Source organism: Montipora capricornis, chromosome 9 (genome assembly GCF_036669925.1).
Source record: "Montipora capricornis isolate CH-2021 chromosome 9, ASM3666992v2, whole genome shotgun sequence".
In the NCBI taxonomy this organism is placed as follows: Eukaryota; Metazoa; Cnidaria; class Anthozoa; order Scleractinia; family Acroporidae; genus Montipora; species Montipora capricornis.
This window is the reverse complement of record NC_090891.1, coordinates 21301319-21320803: the sequence shown is the minus strand read 5'-3', so window position 1 is coordinate 21320803 and position 19485 is coordinate 21301319. Positions and strand designations below refer to the sequence as shown.

Below are 19485 nucleotides of genomic sequence, written 5' to 3'. Positions count from 1 at the left end.
ATTTCTGCCATTTTTGTGCTCACTTATGCAGTTTTTTTAATGTGAACCATGAACTTTCGTTGAAGCTTTTGATGCAGCCAACGACCAGTAACTCGCTAATGGACCTCTTTAGCTTGTACGTTTTGCTTTCCCATTTCAGACCACGTGATGTTCCCAAGGGAATTTTCTTTTTCTTTTTACATAAGTTATGCATACATATGCACGTGCAGAAGACGACATTTGAAAGAAACTGTTCCCTGGAGTAACATCACGTTGTCTGAAATGGGAAAACAAAACGTACAAGCTAATGAGGTCCATTGAAAATTCAGCTTGTACCCTGAATGCCCCGCCCCCTCCCCTCCCTTCAGTCCCTCGATCTATGAAAAATAGAGAGTTTTAGCAACGACAACGGCGACGTCATCGAGAACGTCAAAATTTGCATATTTAGTGGCCAAAGACAATAGCTTTGCCGGCACGCTTTGCACGTGCGTTTTTCATTTTTGTCTATTTCTTTGACGTCGTCAGCAAAACAACAACGTGAAATGACCAACTTTAAGGCTTTAAGAAGGACGTCAGCATTTGGAGAAAAATTTTCATCTTCTCCCCTACAAAAAGCGCCGCTCATAACGTTTTTATTCCTGAGGGACTGCCATACCATTCTCGCGTTAAAAAAACTTGGAATAGTCATGAAGTGATTACAATAATGAGAATTTATGTTTTGTGATGACGTTCTCGTTGCCGTTCCCGTCGTCGTTGCTAAAGCTCTCTGTTCTCTCAATGGCTGCGCCTACGCGAAACAGAATCCTCGAATATTGAACTGAAGAGCATTATGTTTATCGCATACCGCAATGGTCTGTTTCTCGAAGCCAAGTTTTCGACAGTCAAAGGTTGCTTATAGTCGTGCGACCGTTTTACTTATTCTGCACGTTTTTGTTTGCTTGGAGACTCTGAGCGTTATCTGCAAACAGCTGCGTAAACGTCCACAGCTGTTGAATTCTCATGGGGAGGAGAAATTCAAGCAACGACGTTTACGCGCGTCATAGGGGACAGGCGATTTACTACGTAACTGAAATATACAACACAGCGCACTTTATTTACCACTCACGTTTATGCTAACAACTTCGTTTTAAGTGGATCTCTCCGTATACAGCCTAAATTTATGACTTTTATGGTCAAAATGGAAGTTCTAAAGTTAATTAATCAACCGTCCTTATTGTATATTTGTATATTTCCAATTGTTTGGATCATTTAATCCAAAAATTAGACTACTTTCTCTTAGGTACCACGCTGCTGTTTTCACCCTCTTACTCTTTCGTTGGTTATAGCAAATATGCAGCTCCATTACTTTCGAAATTGAAGTCAATTGATTCTGTTGAAAGTATATTAAATTGGATTAATTGTCCTGTGAACCAATCACGAAAGCGGCTGTAATCATTATTGCTGTCACAGCTCAAAGTTAGAGGATTTAAATATCAGGTGAACACATATCAAAAAGCTGTTGCCCAGTTGTCTTCGATTGCTTAGTCTCTTCCGAAATCAGATTTTTACAGCAAAGGCCTTATTCACAACGCAGCCAATATGAGAGTGATCTTAGCCGTTCTACTCCTAACGATTCTTGCAATTTCACGAGCGGCGTACAAAGTTCATAATCCGCCTGTTTACGACACGGAGACTGAGAAGGGAAAGAAGATGCACGATTTCTCGGTAAGTGAACTAAAACGTTATCCAAAAGGTAATGAGATATCTCTTATTATTATATAGATACTGATGAAATACCAGGATTTCTCCTTTTACTAAAAAATCATATCTTCACCGCACGCATGTAAGGATATAGCTGTCGTCATGGAAACGAACAAGATTAGCCAATAAAACGCGAGCTTCCTCTTCATTGTACGATACTTTTGTGCTCTAATATAATTCTTCTCTACTGCATTAACATTTTTATTGCAAATTTTACATTTTCATGATTTGTTTTTCATAACTTTCATATCTCGTTTCATGTTACACAACATGCGTGTTTTAGTGGTTGCTGAACACTTTTTCATTTTATCGAAAATGAATAAAATAAGTTGTTTTAAATCGACACATTTCATCAATATCTATATAATAAACAGAACATTACATGGCCGCTCGGGGATACGAATTTTATCTTCTCGTGCTGAAAGTATCTTTCACTCGTTCGCTTTGCTCACTCGTGAGAGATACTTTCAGCACTCGAAGATAAAATTCGTCTCCCCGCGCGGCCATGTAATATCCTCTATTTAGTATATACTAAAACAGTGGATAGCGCTAAGCGCGCGCCCTGATTGGCTACTCAAACTCGGGATATCCTTTGCTATTCACCTCCGAGCAACTTTCGCGGGATTTGCGCTCGAAAATATTGTAATCTTTGCAGAAATAGATGAGTTAAAATCACTTTTTTGTGCTATATTATCTCACTGTTTTAGTGTATTCACCTCAGTGTCACCTGGCCACCTCCACTTCAGTGAATAGTTGTTGATTATTGAACCACTTAGTAACCACAAAAAACATGAAGGGGTCTTTCAGTTTGACTGATTTTCGCAAAAATAAATAACAAGTGTGAATATTATGAACATGCGTCTCGATGGAAAATTTAAAACGCAATGTCTGTCTATCTACTGGAGATTATTTCCCTTCAGTTATTAATATTCTTGGTAAGTAGGAATTGTTAGTAAAGAAAAGACAAAGAAAAAAAGAAAATACAAATATCCGATTAATCAAAGTATCGATAAATCAACTGCTATCGGCCATCTGCCTCGCCTGACTCCGAATTTGTTCTAAGGTTGAGAAAAATCGGAGTTCAACCTTTGAGTCACTGCCTCCAACGTGACTGTCTCTGAGAAAGGTTATTGTAGATATGTCACAGAGTCATTTACCTACATGACGCCAACGAGCATTTAACATACTCGTTCACAATACCCGCGAGCAATTACAAAAGGTGGGCCGACACGAGGGGTCATGTCGCAGGGACATGCATGTTGCAGCGACATGTTGCAGCGACAAAAAGGTCACTGTGTAGTACACACTGAGGTGACATGCATTAGGGTCGTGTAGCAGGGGCATGTAGCAGAGACAAAATCACAACATTTGCACATACATGAAAACTGTTGGGGTATATGTTCCAGGGATAAGTTGCAGCGATATATTGCAGCGACGTGTTCCATGAAGTTCAACTTGTTGAACTTCATCGGACACATCCAGTCCCTAAATTGGTGTTGCACAATTATAAAAATATCAGTGCACACGAGGGAACATGTCGCTGCAACATATCCCTGAAACATGTACCCGCAATATTTTCATGTGTGTGCACATGTTGTGATTTTGTCTCTGTTAAATGTCCCCGCTGCACGTCCCTGTTACGTGCCGCTTCAGTGTACACTGTAGCAGGTTGCTACATCATTTCTCTGAAACATGGCCCCTCCTGTCTACCCACCTTAAGTAATTATTAGGGAGCTTAAGCACGCGCGTTTTTGAGACGCGGACGGCAACTGGAAGAGAGCATTTAGCGTGCCAGGACAGTGGTGTCTCCCAGATTTTTATTCTTATCATCTCTAATGGGGAAAATATACTCAGCAATGTAAATGTGATTGTGTAAAAACAATTTAAAGTGAAAACAGCTTACTTCCGGTTGCCGTTCGCGTCTCAAAAACGCGCGTGCTTAAGCTCCCTAATTGAAATACAGCACAAACTTTATATTGTGGCTATTGTCGATATACCGTCAAAAATGGTAAAAGATCTAATTTATAAAATAGGGTACTAAATTTGTTCACAGTATCAGTATTTCTGGCTATTGATGGTAAAGTATTCCAAAGACTATTGGCTATAGAGACAAAGGAATTGAGCCGTTAATTATTTAGTATTGACAGAATTCTGCTCTAGCTTAAAACCTGTATCTCTATCTTATGTTTATTTCCAGGAGAGTTTGACAAAGCTCGTCAATTGTCTTGACCAAAACGAGGACAAACACTTTTGTTTCAAAAAATTATCTGATCACTTCCTACGGAATGCTCCAGATGAGGTCCCGGTAAGTAAAAGCAATCATTGATGGTATTTAGCAATTATTGAATGAGGCTGAGTAGGATATGAAGAATTCTGCAGGTCGAGGAGGGTGTCATCCACCAAGGCCGAAGGCCGAGGTCTGCAGAGATCTGCAGAATCTGCAGTCCGAGATCTGCAGAATTCTTCATATTCTACGGAAGTCGAATTCAATAATTGCTTTATTATTCATTCAAAATATTATTTTCTTCGCTCAAATTTCTAAACCTACTCGCAGCCATTTTTCTGTTCAACAAAAATAACACAATCTCGTTCCCAGCTTTTTTCCGTCAACGGTTCAATAATTTGCAGCGGGCTGCACTTTTGACGTCATTTTCACGTCATCGGTTCAATAATCTGCAGCGGGCTGCACTTTTGACGTCATTGATTCAATATGACGAAGTTTCTTTCCAAATTTGGTGAACAGCAGCTGGTTATGGTGAATTATGCGTGTGGTTTTAACCAATCAGAAACGGGGAAATATTTTGAATGAATAATAATATCAGTTATATAACCGCATGCTATGTTTTGGTGCGTGGCAAGATTTTACATATAAATGGGGAACCGCTAAGGAGTGAAGGATTTAAAATGTCTTAGACAATTTTTTATCAACGAAGACTGTGAGACAACGCTTACAGTTTATAGTCTTTATCCGAGAAGACTTACAAGTCTCACCATAATTGTATTTAAAGTGAGAACTAGAATTTAAAACTAAACTTGATTCCATAGGCAATAGTTCGTAGAGAGCTGGTGTTATTTGTGAGAACTTAGATATATCCATAATGAGTCTAGCGGTGGCATTTTGAACACGGCCGCTGTACTTTAGAGATTTGCATATTTCTTTCTTACCACTCAATGCCTGAAGCAACTTTTTCATAACTGTTACATTGTCTGTGCTTTTCGTATTACGTAATGTAGATCCTTTTGGACCTGTTGATATTTCTCCTCCGGTTTTAATTTTTAATGGAATGATTGGGACACTTCAAAAAGAACACTAATTCCAAAACGACATGGCTATTACAGAGATGGCCTGGAAACCATACACAAAACAGTGTGCAATAGAATAAATTAAGCGAATTGTTTAAACATAGCAAAAAAATTTCAGAGAGAATTGTGGTTGATGGTTTCGATGCCTGACAGCTATCTTTTGCAAAACTAAGCAGCGCCAAAGGTGTCAGACCGTAGAAAAGACGAAGAGCATATAAGAACAGCTCGATCTTCACATGAGTGGCTACCTGGACTGGACTATAAATAGAGTAAGAATTCAGATGAACGGGAAAAAAGCTGCTAGAAAGGACAAAAACAACAAAAACAAGTCACAGAACAAATTAAGAGGAATAGTGGTTGTCACATATGTCTCTTCTTTCACGGACAACGTACACGCATTTTTCCCAACCATAGAGTGGCCACAGTGATAAAACTATACACCACCCTCAGACGAGTCCTTCTACACAGCTCGGGTTGCTCGAAGCATGGTTAGCGCTAACTAGCGTTATATACCATGGAAACCTGTAGGTTTCAATAGCGCTAACCAGGCTTCGAGCAACCGGCTTCGGCGAAGGACAAGATTGACAAGCAATATACGGAAGTTTACATCGGGAAAACGGGCAGACAGTTTGGAGTCAGGAAGGATGAACACAGAACTGAGGGTGAAAAGATCTCGAACATATAGGAAGTTCACGAGATCCACCTGCAGACTGCTTCTGCCAATAAGAGTCACAAATTGGCCATAACAGACCACGCACGTCAAAACAACTATGCCATGGATTGGGAAGGAAGTAAAATCGTCGACCAAGAAAGCCACAAGTTAAAAAGATGGATTAAGGAAAGCATTCACATCAGAACGAACTCTCTTACATTGAACAGGGATGAGAGAGCAATATGGAACCAATTGATCTCCATCCCGCCCCAGTGGGGAGGGGGTGGGGTGGGACTCGGAGACAGAGTCACCTTTGCATGCATGATTTGCATAATTAACACCTACAGGAGCCTTTTTAAGGCTCCTGACACCTTTAGTACTGCTTAGATTAGATCAAAATTCCGAATTTTTTAGCTATTTAATCTTAGCCTAAATAATTCAGTCTTAAGAGAGTCTGCAATCGACCAGAGGGTCGGTATGTCAAAGATGTAAATATTTTTAAATATTATGAGTAAAGATTATTAGATTTATTCTCTTCCTTGCTATCGGGGAGATCATGAAACCAGAATAAGTTCCCAAGAAAGGTAAACGGCATATTTTGTGTATTAGTTCAATTTGGAACGTTCCCATGTTGACAAATATTGAAGGCCCACAGATTGCTGTGCACTGCCAACGATCAACCTGCCTCACGCAGGATAAGGAAGTCCGACAGCTTTTGCAAAAAAGAAAAAATGAATTCATTGTACAGCTTTGCTGTCACGTTAAAAGCTACAATCCTGAACAAAATTGTTAAGACATTCTTGACGTCTTTGTTAAATATCATGAAAAACTTTTTTCTACCAGAAGGACATTACATTATTACGGATCTCCTTAGGCGCAGAACAATGTTAAAACCGGGCTCGGTGGTTTTTCCATCTTCCTGAAAAAGGAATTTGAGTGGGGCGTGGGAAGGGGATTTTGTTGATCTTCTTTCAAAATTTATGATTCAAAGAATATTCAATTGAATTCTTTCCTTTTTAAATAGAAATCCTGCTTTGTTACCTTCGAATCGTGCTACTTCAAGACAACCTCGCGTTTCCGGGAGTGTGCTTCAGAGTTCAGGAAGTGCGTGACAAAATAATGCGGCGGTGAGAATTAAGACAATCCGGCCAACACAAGATAACCCTCCACAACTTTGGCATCAATAAGTCCTCTAAATTGTGTTGTATTAATTACGGTAACTCAAATTGCTTTGGAAATAAAAGAAAGTACTCTCATTATTAAATCCAACCAAGGCAGATTTTTGTTTACTTGATAAACAACCTTTAACGATTGTCCGACTAAAATGGATCAAACTCGCTAATCATTAATGTGACTGAAACGGAACAACTGATACAACGCTGATTCATTCCCAGTCGTCTTCATGTAGGACACGGCAAAGCGAGAGGAGCACGCGAGGTGGAGGAGCAGGGGATGATGGGACTTCATAATAATAATAATAATAATAATAATAATAATAATAATAATAATAATATCTGATCTGCTAATCGTCCTTTCTCGCAGTCGGAACCTGAATTACTAAGGGCGCAGCTCAACAAGGTCGGGCCGAAGGAGCTGTGCTGCCGGCTAGGCGCTCAGCCCCTGAACACGACCCATGTATGACCTCGGAGCACAGCACCACAGCCTGATGGAATAGGCCGGGAGTCGATTTTGAGGAGGGAAGAAAAGCGGAGTACCCGGAGAAAAACCCTCGGAGTCAGATTGAGATCGACTAAAACTCAGCCCACATACGACCCGAGGCCAGAGTTGAACCTGGGTCACAGAGGTGGGAGACACGGTTGATGACCACTAAACCAACCTGACTCCCCATTCGGTTGGCGACAACCCGTGACGGGTATCATGATAATATAGAGGGTGCATTTCATTAGTCCGTGGGACTCGGTTTCGTGTTTTAGTAATAGCCACTGAGCAGAGTGATACTCATAATTTCCTCTAATTCTACATTTTATATTTTCATATTTCACTCACAAATGTTCACTCTTCTTTTGAAGCATTCCAATCCAAACAAGTAACTACTTGTGTGTCAACGTTATATCTATATATACATATGCATCAAATGACAACAAATTAATCAGTAGATGCTTTGTTTACCCTTAAAATATGCTGATAGCTCACAAGAAAATTTCCCTGAAGTGTTTAAATCAAACATAAAGAAGAAGGCGATTTACAACGAGTGATGAACTGAAGTTCACTTCGGCAATACCGAGGCCGACGACAAATAGGCCATTTCATTTTAACTCACTGCGTTCGCACACATGAAAATTTTTTCAAAACCGTTATAGGAACTTGCACAACACGACAACCACAGTCAAATGGGTTGGTAACTCACGGAGAGCCAATATATATAACACGAGAAAATAACAAAGCACCTGAGTGAATAACAGGAAGAATATAAAGTAAAAAACAATAGCGATACAAATACCACGAAAAAGATGATGATCCGGCGTGCCCAGGTTGGGAGTTGTACAACGCTTCTTATTGCCCTGCTGCTGTCGTTCTCTTTCTTTCTGTTTCCTTTTCCTATTAGCTGCGGCTTTAGCATTGCGAATTTTCTCTTCGTCCTCATCGTCCGAGGCGATATCTTGGGATTCGTATTCTTGAACTGCGTCCCAGCCGGCTTCACTCGAGTCTGCGAGTTTGATAAGCTTCTGTCTCTTGTGCAACAGCGCTTTGGCTTGGTCCGTTAAGTGAGCCACCTTCTTGTGATCCTTCTGGGCGTTTGCTTCTTTGATTTTTCCTACTAATTCTTCAAGCTCGGCGTTGAATACGAACTGCTTTTGGTTACTTTTGAATTTGAACTTCTCTGCCTGCAAATCGATTTTTTGTTTTTGTTCGAGCTCTTCGCCCTTCTGTTCCAAACGATTTTCACGATATGTCTTGAAGAGAGAGAGCACTTCATCAATCCCTTGCGATGTGGGAGGATCTGTTGGCGGATTGTTGGGAATATCTGGCTCTTCGTTAAAATCGTCCGGTCCGCTTCCAGGCATAGCTTACAAAAAAACGAACTGGACGAAAGCAGAATACAGTAAAGCTATATTGGTGACGCGAGAAGTGAAATAAGCATACGGCTACTGGACTATATAGCAGTACATGCTATGACACCTTACTCCCATGTGGTACAGAAATCATGCATACTTGACAAGTATTACGTAACAGTAATGCACACGAAGGTGAGATAGAAAACAAAGTGTGAGCACTGACGTTCCGTAATCAATTCCTATAGAAAATACATTTTTACAGTTGTGTGCTTAGTTACCTGGCCTTTGAATGAAATTGAGGCTGGAGTTGACCTTGTTTTGATAGAAACCTCACTGCCTTTCTCATGTAAATCCTTACTAATTAGCATGACAAAACATCATTAACATAACAAAAGGAGGGAGGTCTGTATCATAACAAGGTCAACATCAGCCTCACTTTCAATTAAAGGCCAGGTAACTAACCACACAATTGTAAAGAGGTCTATTAACCTGCGATCAGGCGTTCACTTCTATAGAGAGAGGTACTTTTCGCGCCCTACCTTAAAAAAGAACGCCTGATCGCATTTTAACGACAAATCCAAGTTGTGGCCAAAATAGGGAATTTAAGATCTAAGATGTAAGCAACGACAACGGCGACGGCAACGGGAACGTGGGCAAAAACAATAGCTTTGCACGCCCTGCACGTGCATTTTTCACTTTTGTCCATTTCTTTGCCGTCGTCAGCAAAACAACATGAAATAGCCAAATTTGAGGTTTTACAATTTTCATTTTCTCCCCTAAATTAAGTGCCTTTCCGACAAGTGTCTTGTAACCAGAGACCTGGGGCGCTTTCCTTTTGTACGGAAAATCCGATTGATCAGGTGGTAAATCAAATAGACAACTTTCACAAATGGCGACACCTTTATATTCTTTTGTATTTATGTTAATTAGACCAACTGCCCTCATTTTAAATTAAAAAATATTCTTTTTAAATTTGCTCGTTGTAGCGAGGACAGAAAGGCTTATGAGCATTAAAACAAAAGAATATTATTTGGCCGCCATTATGAAAGAAGTCAATGGAACAGACTTTTCCACTGAACGTTTTTCGGGAAAAAAGAAATACCTTCAGAGGTATTTCTCTTTTCTCGGTTTTCCCGGAATGATCGGAAAATCCTTTTCCATTTGCTTTGTCCCGCTAGTACCATGCTCCTTCAAAAAAAGAAAAACATGGCGTACCCCACCACAGGTCCCCCAAGCTCAGTGTGAGCATGACCGACAAAAATATAAGGATTTGCAAATGTGTTTGAACTTTGTCAACACGAAGGAGGCGTGACTGTGATTTGACGACTGCGTCAATGCAGTCATGCCAGGAGACCCAGGGGAATAAAGAAATTTGCAGTTGACTGACTACCGTCTATCACCCCGGTAAGAGTCAGTTTGTTCCGTTGCCACTTGGTCACTACTTATGAAGTAATGATCGCAAATCCAGCAGCCATGATTGATTAGTATCCAGTCTCTTGAGAAAAAAAAGGAAAGTCTCAAAAGGAACACACTCGTCCTGTTCCATATTTTGTTTGAGGAAATTTGTTCTGTTCCTTTAAGCAGAAAATTATCCCCGGTATTTCTATTCAAAAGGAAAGCGCCTCGGTTGTTCAAAAGGTGGATAACGCTATCCACCGAATAAATCACTATCCAGCGGGTAAACTCTAGCAAAGCCAGTTGAGTTATCCTGTGGATAGTGATTTATCCAATGGATAGCCCTATCCACCATTCGAAAAACTTGGGTCTGCTGTTCTCCGGCAAACTGACTATGTAACGCACGGCTTACAACCGCCCTGGTCCACGCTCCATTTTGACTCCACTATCCAATCAGACACAACACGACTAACTCAATCACAACACAACTGTGTAGATACATGGCCATGTAGGACAGCAAGCGCCACAAGCCGGTTTATTTTGCTTACCATATGCATACAAACTCCGCTCTAGCATAACAATACGTAAGCATACTTAATGGTACTGACCTCCTAAAAACTTGTTAAAGGAAAAGTACACTGGGCACTTGCCGGATACGAAAACTCAAAACCCTTCGGGAATGAGGGAACGTATTCTCCAAACCCTATGCAAGTGCCACTACCCTATGGAGGCTAAGGGGAAAATTTAAGAAAAAAGTAGGCGAAGAAAGCTGAACCTAGACTGATTCAAATCCCTAACGGATCACTATTTGTACGACAAACTACCCATAATCCCCGCCAGACAACCGGACCCAGTCCTCTGGTCCGTGCCGTCAAAATATCCATTTCTGCCAATTCCGCAGGCTACAACTGTCAGAAATAGCATTTTTCAAATGTTCAACCTCTCTCAATGCAATCACAAGTTTGGCGATCCTGGACCATTCCGCGAAGACAATTGAATCGTGGGCATTTGCAGTGACAATCGCTAGGATCTCGCACCTTCTTTCTATTCTTGCAAGGTCTCTTGCTGCATACACATTTGCAACTTCCGTGGTCAAACTGGAAACGCTTCTTGCAACGTCTTTGAATCGCCGAGGGTTCGCAGACACACTGACATTTTTCCGGATGCCACACATACCTGATGGGACATGATTTAACGCCTGGTTTGCACTCACATCGACAGTTTTCTTTGGAGTAAATCTGGGTTCTTTTGTCACACTCCTCTGGCTTCACTGTGCACTGGCACCCACACTTAGTATGGTTTGTCACGCGGACTAGAGTGAGTTTCTGTATTAATTCACTTAAGCTGGATGAACCAGAAGGCCAAGTCACTTTGCTTACAAAAAGGGCAAGGTCTTGTGTTTCTATGAGGATGAAAAACACAAAAAAACAACCTGTTAGGTAAACCAATCTAGAACAGCGACTTTCTAAAACAACCGCCTCATTTTCTCCGGCCGGCGCCCGCGATCATACGCAAACCTGAAAATGATTGGTACGGTTAGTAACTTTTTCCTGCCTTCAATGGCGACTGCTTCCTCATTTCCTTTTTTTTTTATTGGCTCGTTTAATTGTTTGTCTCTCGAATGACTGGTGAAAGTATTCCATTAGTTAATTAAGATTTCTTATGAATTTTACATCACCTGCAAACATGGGTTACCATAACCAGCTCGAAGAAAATGGTCAGAAAAAGACTGTTTCATATCGAAGAAAACGACGTGACGTGCTCAAATCTTATCTAATGGGGTTATAAAACTTGCTTTTAATGAGAGAGGAAAACAGGAGATCTCCCGATAAAGAATCTCTCAGAGGTCTCTCTCAGAGTATTATCCGTCCACGATTTGAACCTTGATTCTCACCACTCTGTCACCACTTCCTACTAAGCACTTCTAAACCCCTCTTCTTCCTTCCCCTACCACTTCCCATCCGACTTCCCAAACTCCAGAGTTGCCAAGATAACGCCTATAGTCAAAAGAAGGAGTGAAATCCGATCTTTGTGATTTTTCAACGGCGATATCAGTATGTGGTTTTGGGTCAGTTGTGGCGATGGTGGTGTTGGTGTCGGTATCCGTTGGGAGCTTATTCAAGCAAGGACTATAGGGAGTTTAAGAAAAGAACACGGATATGAAAAGGGCAACGCCAAAGACATGTAATATTATTGGTTGAAATAGGAAAAATGATCGGGCTGCACGTGCGGCTCGTATTCAGTTCGTACATTTTTCTCCCGCACTCGTCAAAATAACTACTGACGACAACGTGCGCATTCTCATGCTGTCTCTTATTTCAAATCCGTCCGTACCAATTTAGTTGAAGGATACTTCGCTCATGTTGTACCACATAGAAAAGATGGCCATGGAATAATCGTAAAACACTTGAGATAGCTCGAACTCAAATTTTGAAGTGACGTTTTGGTCGCTGTAGCCGTCGTGGTTTCTAAAACTCCCTGACAGCGGCCACGAATTACTAGATTTGTGTCCCTGTGAGTAAAAAAAAGTCCCGTATTCTTGCAGCAGCAGTTAAGCATTTTTCATCCCCTTCCTTTGCATAAGTCAGACAAATCACGAAATTTGAGGTGGGACGACCAAGCTAGTGAGCACAACTGAAAGAGTAAAACTTCCATTTTCTGTACTTTTTTCACCAGCTGTTCTGCCAATCCAGTTTAAGATTACCTTGACAACATTTTACCGCACTATTAATCGCATAAATGGCAAAATAGGTAGGATATGTAGAGCAAGTGTTTATTTTCTTTTCAAGTTTTTTTTTTCCATTCTCCTTGTCGCTATCATGGCAAAGCTCCACGTTACTAGGTCTCGTCCCTACCCCAGCGTGTCCGTTATTATAACATTTGCAACTGCAATGTCGTGACATGCATACCTGCTGCTTCGCAACTTGTTTCGAATGGTCTATCAGTGCACGCTCCCCGACAACGATGCAAGTTCACGAACAAAGGAAAATTCAAACTATTCGGTTCTCTAGGCTGAGGAACTTCAACGGGTTCAGGTCGTCCCTTGCATGGTGCACTGTCAAGAAGCACTTGCGGAAGATCAGAAGCATCCAATTCAGGCAAAATTTTGCCCAAATGGACAGGTGCCTGTGCTAAAGAAAAAAAAGATGATAAGATTAGTTTCTTTTATGGTAACTCGGGGATGCTCAGAGAAAATCCCAATGCTCCTTCGCAGGAGTCGAACTTATGTCCGTCCTATTACTAAAGTAGTTCCAGTTGCACGCTCCACAACTAGCCATTAGCCTGCGTTAAGGCCTTGCCAAACGGATCCCACACGTTGGTGCAACATCATCCAACATTGTTGTTGCATGATGTTGGATGTTGTTGAACGAAGTTTGATTTCCATCAAACATTGTTTTCAACATCATCCAACATTTATGTTGTTCTTCGGTCTGAACAACAATGTTGCATTCGTTTGGCCACCGCATCGCATTCAACATTGTTAGACGCGCGCATGTTCACTAAGGTGACGCTTCGGCTATCGATATCCATGGTGATGATTTATTCTTCGCATCTGCTTCGCGCGTTGCCACGTCAGTTCAATCTACAGAATGGCGAATTAGCAAAGTTTATATGTCCTTATTCGCCTTAATCCAAAACTGCTTTCTGCAGAGTGTTTAACAATTACTCTCAGCAACACACTTGAAGTTCGTCAAAATCAACCGGAAATTCTCAGCATTTGTTTTCTTGGAAGTTTCGCTCCTGGTCGGTAAATTTCTCAGCTTGACAACACTTCGCGTACGGTATATAATGTGATGGCGAAAATTTAGTGGGCCAATCAGGGGCCGGTTGCTCTAGGCCTGGTTAGCGCTAATCGTTGGTTAAGAGGTATCAAAACCTATAGGATAGGTTTCCATTGTATTTAACGCTGGTTAGCGCTAACCATGCTTTGAGCAATGCAACCCTGGCCAGAACGCTGAAGGTGTAATATTCGAGTCGAGGATTTAATAATTGGCCTTTTGTCTTTTAGTATCAATTGTATTCCCCGCTACCCATTTGTGTGCTCAAAATTCAAAGGTCTACTTTTCCACAAAACGTAAACGAGCAAAAGAACTTTAATTTGGACAAAACTCGTCAGACTTGCATTCCGCGAAGTCGCAGAATCACGGGGTGGACCACAGTCACGCGAAGTGCTGTTTAGAACCAAGCTGAAATCAGATAGTTGAAAAACAATGCAATTTTGGCTTACCTCCATCACCTTCGCTAAGATATGAAATGATGTCCGGATCTACTGACATTGCACGCAAAAACTCCTCCAAAGACGTCACATCTGCCATGACACGGCTCAAATCGGATGGCACTTTTAATTTCATCTGTCCCAACTGAAAAGCGTACAAAGTTTGAAAGTTACTTCAGTCTCCCTAGAGTTGTTCATCTTATCTCTTTTTCCTCGCTCAATAGTCATTTCTAGAGGTTTGATAATGGGAAGCCGCGAAAAATGGTGAAGAAAATAAAACATGGAATCGAGTCAACACCCTTGCGCATGCTCACTATCTCGCTAGTTTGAGCACTCTGGTATGTCTTAGATGTACCACACGTGTGGGGCATTTGGGGTGGCTTTTTGAGCTTAACCTCCATCCTAGCCATCAACATTGCACTGATGAGGCCCAGAAACTTAAAACAGTACTGCATGAATTTATATATAAACTTCTGTTAATGTAAATTTCATCCCTCTTCTTAGTCTTGTAACTTACTTTATTTTGCTTCAGTGGTAACTGGAGTACTTCTATTTGATATAATTTTTATTAGCGTAATTTAATACAATTGTAATTTGCGTTTTTCCTTTTGTCTTCCAAACGTAAATCATTTGCTTCCAACCGACTCGATTAGCTTTGCTATTTTCGGGTTGGACATGTACTTAATGTAATAGATGTTGTTGTTGTAAAAGACGGAAAGAGAAGAGGAGATTGGGGAAAGGGGGCATATTATTTCGTCGGACGATTTTGCCTCTTTCCCTTTCAGGGAGCTTTTGTCACTGTCAAGACATCCTCAGTCCTCGACTAGCAGCGAGAACGGCAGAGAAAAAGCGGTACACGCTCCGCGCGTGCACTTCTCGACCTAATTCTTCGCCCCGAGAACGAAATTTAGGGTTATGTTGAGACCGAGAGCACCCGAAGTTAAAATTTCAAATGTTATCTCTTCTGTAACTTCCAAGTCGCTTAAACCACTTCAATACCGGCACCCAAGAAGTCGCTACAAATTTGACACCCCGGATGATTTGAAACTATCAAAAATTTATTACAATAACCCAATAAAGTTATAATTTCAGATGACGTTTCATAGCCCTCGATGGGATCTGTTCTGTTCAAGAAGACTTCTTTTAACATTACGGAGTGAAAGTTAAAATATACAGAATTGACCTCAGTCCCTTCCTCTCGATTATTAAGCTATTAATCACCCCTTGGAAAATCCAAACGCCTAATCATACTATCTCTTTATAAGGCTAACCAAGGTTTCAATCAAATGAAAGGGGAACTTTTCTTACTTTCGATATCCAATTTCAAAAGTTCCGGTTGCCGGAACAAGGTCAAAAATCGTGTTTGAGTGCATACCACAGCAACTTTGAAATGACACATAAAAATTTTCTACACGCACCATTCTTCTCCAATAGAATAATACTTTATTCAAATCAACTAAAATCAATTGAAATTTAAATGAAATGAAAAGGAAGACTCTGAGGTTATCCCTATCTTCAGTCTCCTCAGTTAAGATTTAAAAAAAAAAAAACAAAAACGATGTAAAAAAAAAAAAAGAAATTATTTTTAGAAGATATTCATGTGTCTGAAGCCTGATCTTAAACGACATCACATTTGGACTGTCTGATAGTACGTAACAATAAATTTTCTTACTAACATTTTCAATGCATTAACAATAACCGCCACAATTACACACACTATTTACTTAATACTAATGTTACTACGACATAGAAAAGAAGCGTGGAAAGGAAGCGTGCTGAAATTAAAGATAATTAAATCACAATGAACACATACAGTCTAAAAGAGGTTCCCATTTTTTGGCGTCCCCACTGTTAAATTCAATGTCATACTACGAATTCAGAAAATGCAGGTATTGCAAAAGACAGGGCACGCCAGATTTCAGTTGTTTTGTTTTAGCAACCCATCTATAGTATCGCGCTAAAAGGAAACGTACAGTAGTTTACTTAAAGTGCAGAAAAACAAAAAAGGAATGTATAACTGACCCCCTCGTTAAATGACGACGCTGTTTTGTGCTATTAATAATTAGAGTATCGGTTCAGTAACCACTACTGTAACAGCCTGCAAAAACACTCTCAAACAGACACTCATAGATATTTTCCACATTTATCCTGCAGAGTCAATGATTGACATATGAACACTTGCTTTCAAAACTAAGGTAATAACCGAATACTTGGCAAAAAAGAAACACTATAGAAACACAGCCTCGTTGCTCATAAATTACAAAAAAGAAATCTCAACTTGTCGCGGCTGAGTAAACACTAAACGCGTCGAGTCTAAACAGAAAGAGCTGGAATCGATAGGCATTAATGCTCCAAAGTCAAAGCGAGAGAAGAATATTCAACTGACGAAGCCGATAACTCCCTTCTTCGGAAAGAAAGATACAGTACCACGGTTAACTTGCTATTACAGAAATATAAGAATGTGTTATTAAAATCACTTTTTTGTTTATATTTTCAAATACGGGCAACCGTTAAATAGATTTGTTCAATTATCCACGGTTTCAATGCGCCGGTCAGAAATCAGAATCGCTTCTTGAAAACAAAGAGTGTGCTTTTAAGCCGACAAAATAACAAAGAAAGTTATAGCTGACTAATATGAGTTTTAATTTTGGAAGATTTTTTTTCATTTCCGTCGGAAATGATTGTACAGCATAAGCGGACGTTATGCATGGTGAAAAAAAACTCACCTGTAGTCCGTTGGCGAACGCGACACACAAACAAGTGAAAGTTAAAACTGCCTTCATTTTGCTGTAGTATTCTTCAGCGAAAACAGGATCGATTCTTCAGCTTGGTCTTGTCAGCGTTCGACTGATCTATTTGCACTCGCTGCAAGATTTAAATATTGTGTACAACACTACGTCACAGGGGATATATTTGACCAGGATGACCAAATTACTGAAACGAAACGGGATGCCGGCCTTGACTCGACTTCCTGTTTTCCTGTTTTTTCAAGAGCACGACCTTGTGTCTGAGCGCACTGACCGTATAACTGGTATGTGCATGTCGACATAGGAAAAATAAATACTTCCTGAAAATAAATTTAAAAATTGTAAATAATGATTCTTATAGAAGAAACACAAACACATGGATGCAAGAAGTTTGTGACGCAGGAAGACAATTGACTTGGCCTGACAATTGAGGGAAAAACCCGATAGGCTAGGGTTTTCATTGCGAGAAAGCGATGCGGTATGAATGGGAGAAGGTCAGATAATTTTTACAAGTGTCTAGGTTTAATACAAAGCACCAAATTGTTAAGGGGAGAATTATCGGAGAGTTAACCTGCGATCAGGAGTTCTTTTCTTTAGAGAAAGAACGACCGCTAGAAGAAATGTACATCACTTTTGACACTCAAATAAAGGTTATTCATTTCTTCACAAAACAAAAATCGTGCTCCGTTTGAAAATGTTCGGTTCATGGAAACAGGATGTTTCTGCAAAAAATAATACAAGAGAGAAACAGGAAAGCTGAAAGGGAACAGAAGATTATTTAATTAACCTTTAATTCATCAGTAATTGTTGGTTTAGAGGGTCTGGTCAACTGGTTTCATTGAGAGCAGCTGAGTTTTCAATGGTTTCCGTATTAGCTAACACATTCCCTGCTTTAGTTTAAAAATGATATTATCATTGCGAGAGTCTGGGAGCCAGCTGTCTCAAAATTTGCTTTTATCAAACGAGTTGATAGAGAAATTAACTTGAACACGCGGTAATAGAGATTTGTGAGTTTGCTTTCGAGCGTTTCTCCGCGCGGACGAGGGCTAAGGGACGAACTCAGACCTTCACGAGTTCTTCTCGGCCTCCATACATTTCTTTTTATGCGTTTACATAAGACCTAGCAATGAACTCAGACCTGTCTGACTTGACTGGGAAGATGACTTCGTCTCGAAAGACGAGAAATTCTCGAACCGGTCTGAGGTCGTACCGTTCTCATGTAAATGACAACAAATCTCAGACCAGGTCCGGAAATCTCAAGCCTGTACGCTTTTGAGTCAGTCAAATATTCATTAGACAAAACATATCATTTCGTTCCGAAACCAGACACCAAGCATTTCGTCCCGGTTTCATGTGAACGGCTGCAAAAAGCCACAAGTTCACTCATACAAGTCTGAGTTCGTCCCCCTAAGTGTAGAGCGAATGGCTTCGTCAATTCGCTTTTGCGATGGGCCAACGTTCGAAACGTCAGCCCAAAAAATCTTTATAACCTTTATCATGAAGACAGTCTGCATGCAGATTAATACCAAAACGCTCGAAATGGGAGCTCAAAAATCACGAAACGTCTGAAACGTGACCTCACAAATCTCTGCATGCGGACAGTACGTAATGCGGTGTACATCGTTACCTCGTTCTTTCCCTGGTTTTTATTTAAGGTCTTTGAACATTTGAACAGGCAAATGAGGTAAGCAGTATCACTGATAACCTGGTCGCAAGGATTAAGTTTAATTAACTGGTTCTATTGAATGCTGAAACTGCAAATGCATCTGGTAGCCTAGCTTTAAAACTAATTTACATCGACAAAAATAAACCGTCTTCAGCGGGTAGTCGTATGTCCCGTTCATATTAGTTTCAACATTTGATTCAATTGCTGAGAGGTGCACATCAGTAGATCAGCAGCTGTACATAAATTAGGTTATGGACCTCTGAATGTTGAAAGTGAAAAGCTAAATCGCCCCTCGTCGTCTTTTTTGCCGTATCATCACCGTGACAGTGGAAAAGTTCAGTCGGCTGTGTCCGATTATCTCTCCGGACGGAAATAGGTAGCCATTTCCGGAGACAATTGGGAAACCTGTTTGCATCAGATTCTGAGAAAGGATGTTTGGAAAAATATAAAATGGAAGGGTACCTTAGGCGAAACACCTTATCCTTTGCCTTAATGGGCATTAGCTCAAAATCCAGAGTGTAATTACGTACGAGGCCCCAGTCCATGGATAGCGCTATCCACTGGATAAATCATTATCCTCTGGATAACTCAATTATTTCTGCTAATGTTCAATATCCGCTGGATAGTAATTTCTCCGGTGAATAGTGTTATCCACCTTTCGAACAACCGAGGCCAGGTAATTAAAAGGATCTTCCGTTGAATATCGGAAGTGTGTGGGTAAATTCTGCCGGAGGAATTCCGGGCAGAATAAGTGATTTTTGAGGCGAGCA

At 40.5% G+C, this 19485-nt stretch overlaps 2 protein-coding genes and 1 long non-coding RNA gene across 3 annotated transcripts in view; 2 read left to right on the top strand and 1 right to left on the bottom strand.

The window, feature by feature from the left end:
* Positions 1-1476: 1476 nt before the first annotated feature.
* LOC138015456 (uncharacterized) lies at positions 1477-6943 on the top strand. The gene is made up of 3 exons (XR_011125559.1): positions 1477-1683; positions 3917-4024; positions 6699-6943. It is a non-coding gene; the product is annotated as an uncharacterized lncRNA (long non-coding RNA).
* A 3636-nt stretch (positions 6944-10579) lies between these two features.
* On the bottom strand, positions 10580-17188 carry LOC138016345 (vascular endothelial growth factor D-like). Its single transcript, XM_068863500.1, has 4 exons — positions 17029-17188; positions 14315-14447; positions 12996-13217; positions 10580-11488 (listed from the first exon to the last, which is right to left on the bottom strand). Exons 1-4 carry the CDS (start codon positions 17083-17085, stop codon positions 11022-11024), a joined length of 879 nt encoding a protein of 292 aa, XP_068719601.1. The 5' UTR covers positions 17086-17188; the 3' UTR covers positions 10580-11021.
* Positions 17189-18664: 1476 nt separating this feature from the next.
* LOC138015225 (uncharacterized) overlaps positions 18665-19485 on the top strand; it is a 21397-nt gene continuing 20576 nt past the window's right edge. Inside the window, exon 1 of the transcript XR_011125522.1 lies at positions 18665-18733. The gene's annotated coding sequence lies outside the window, so the exon portion shown is untranslated. The remainder of the gene's footprint in view (positions 18734-19485) is intronic.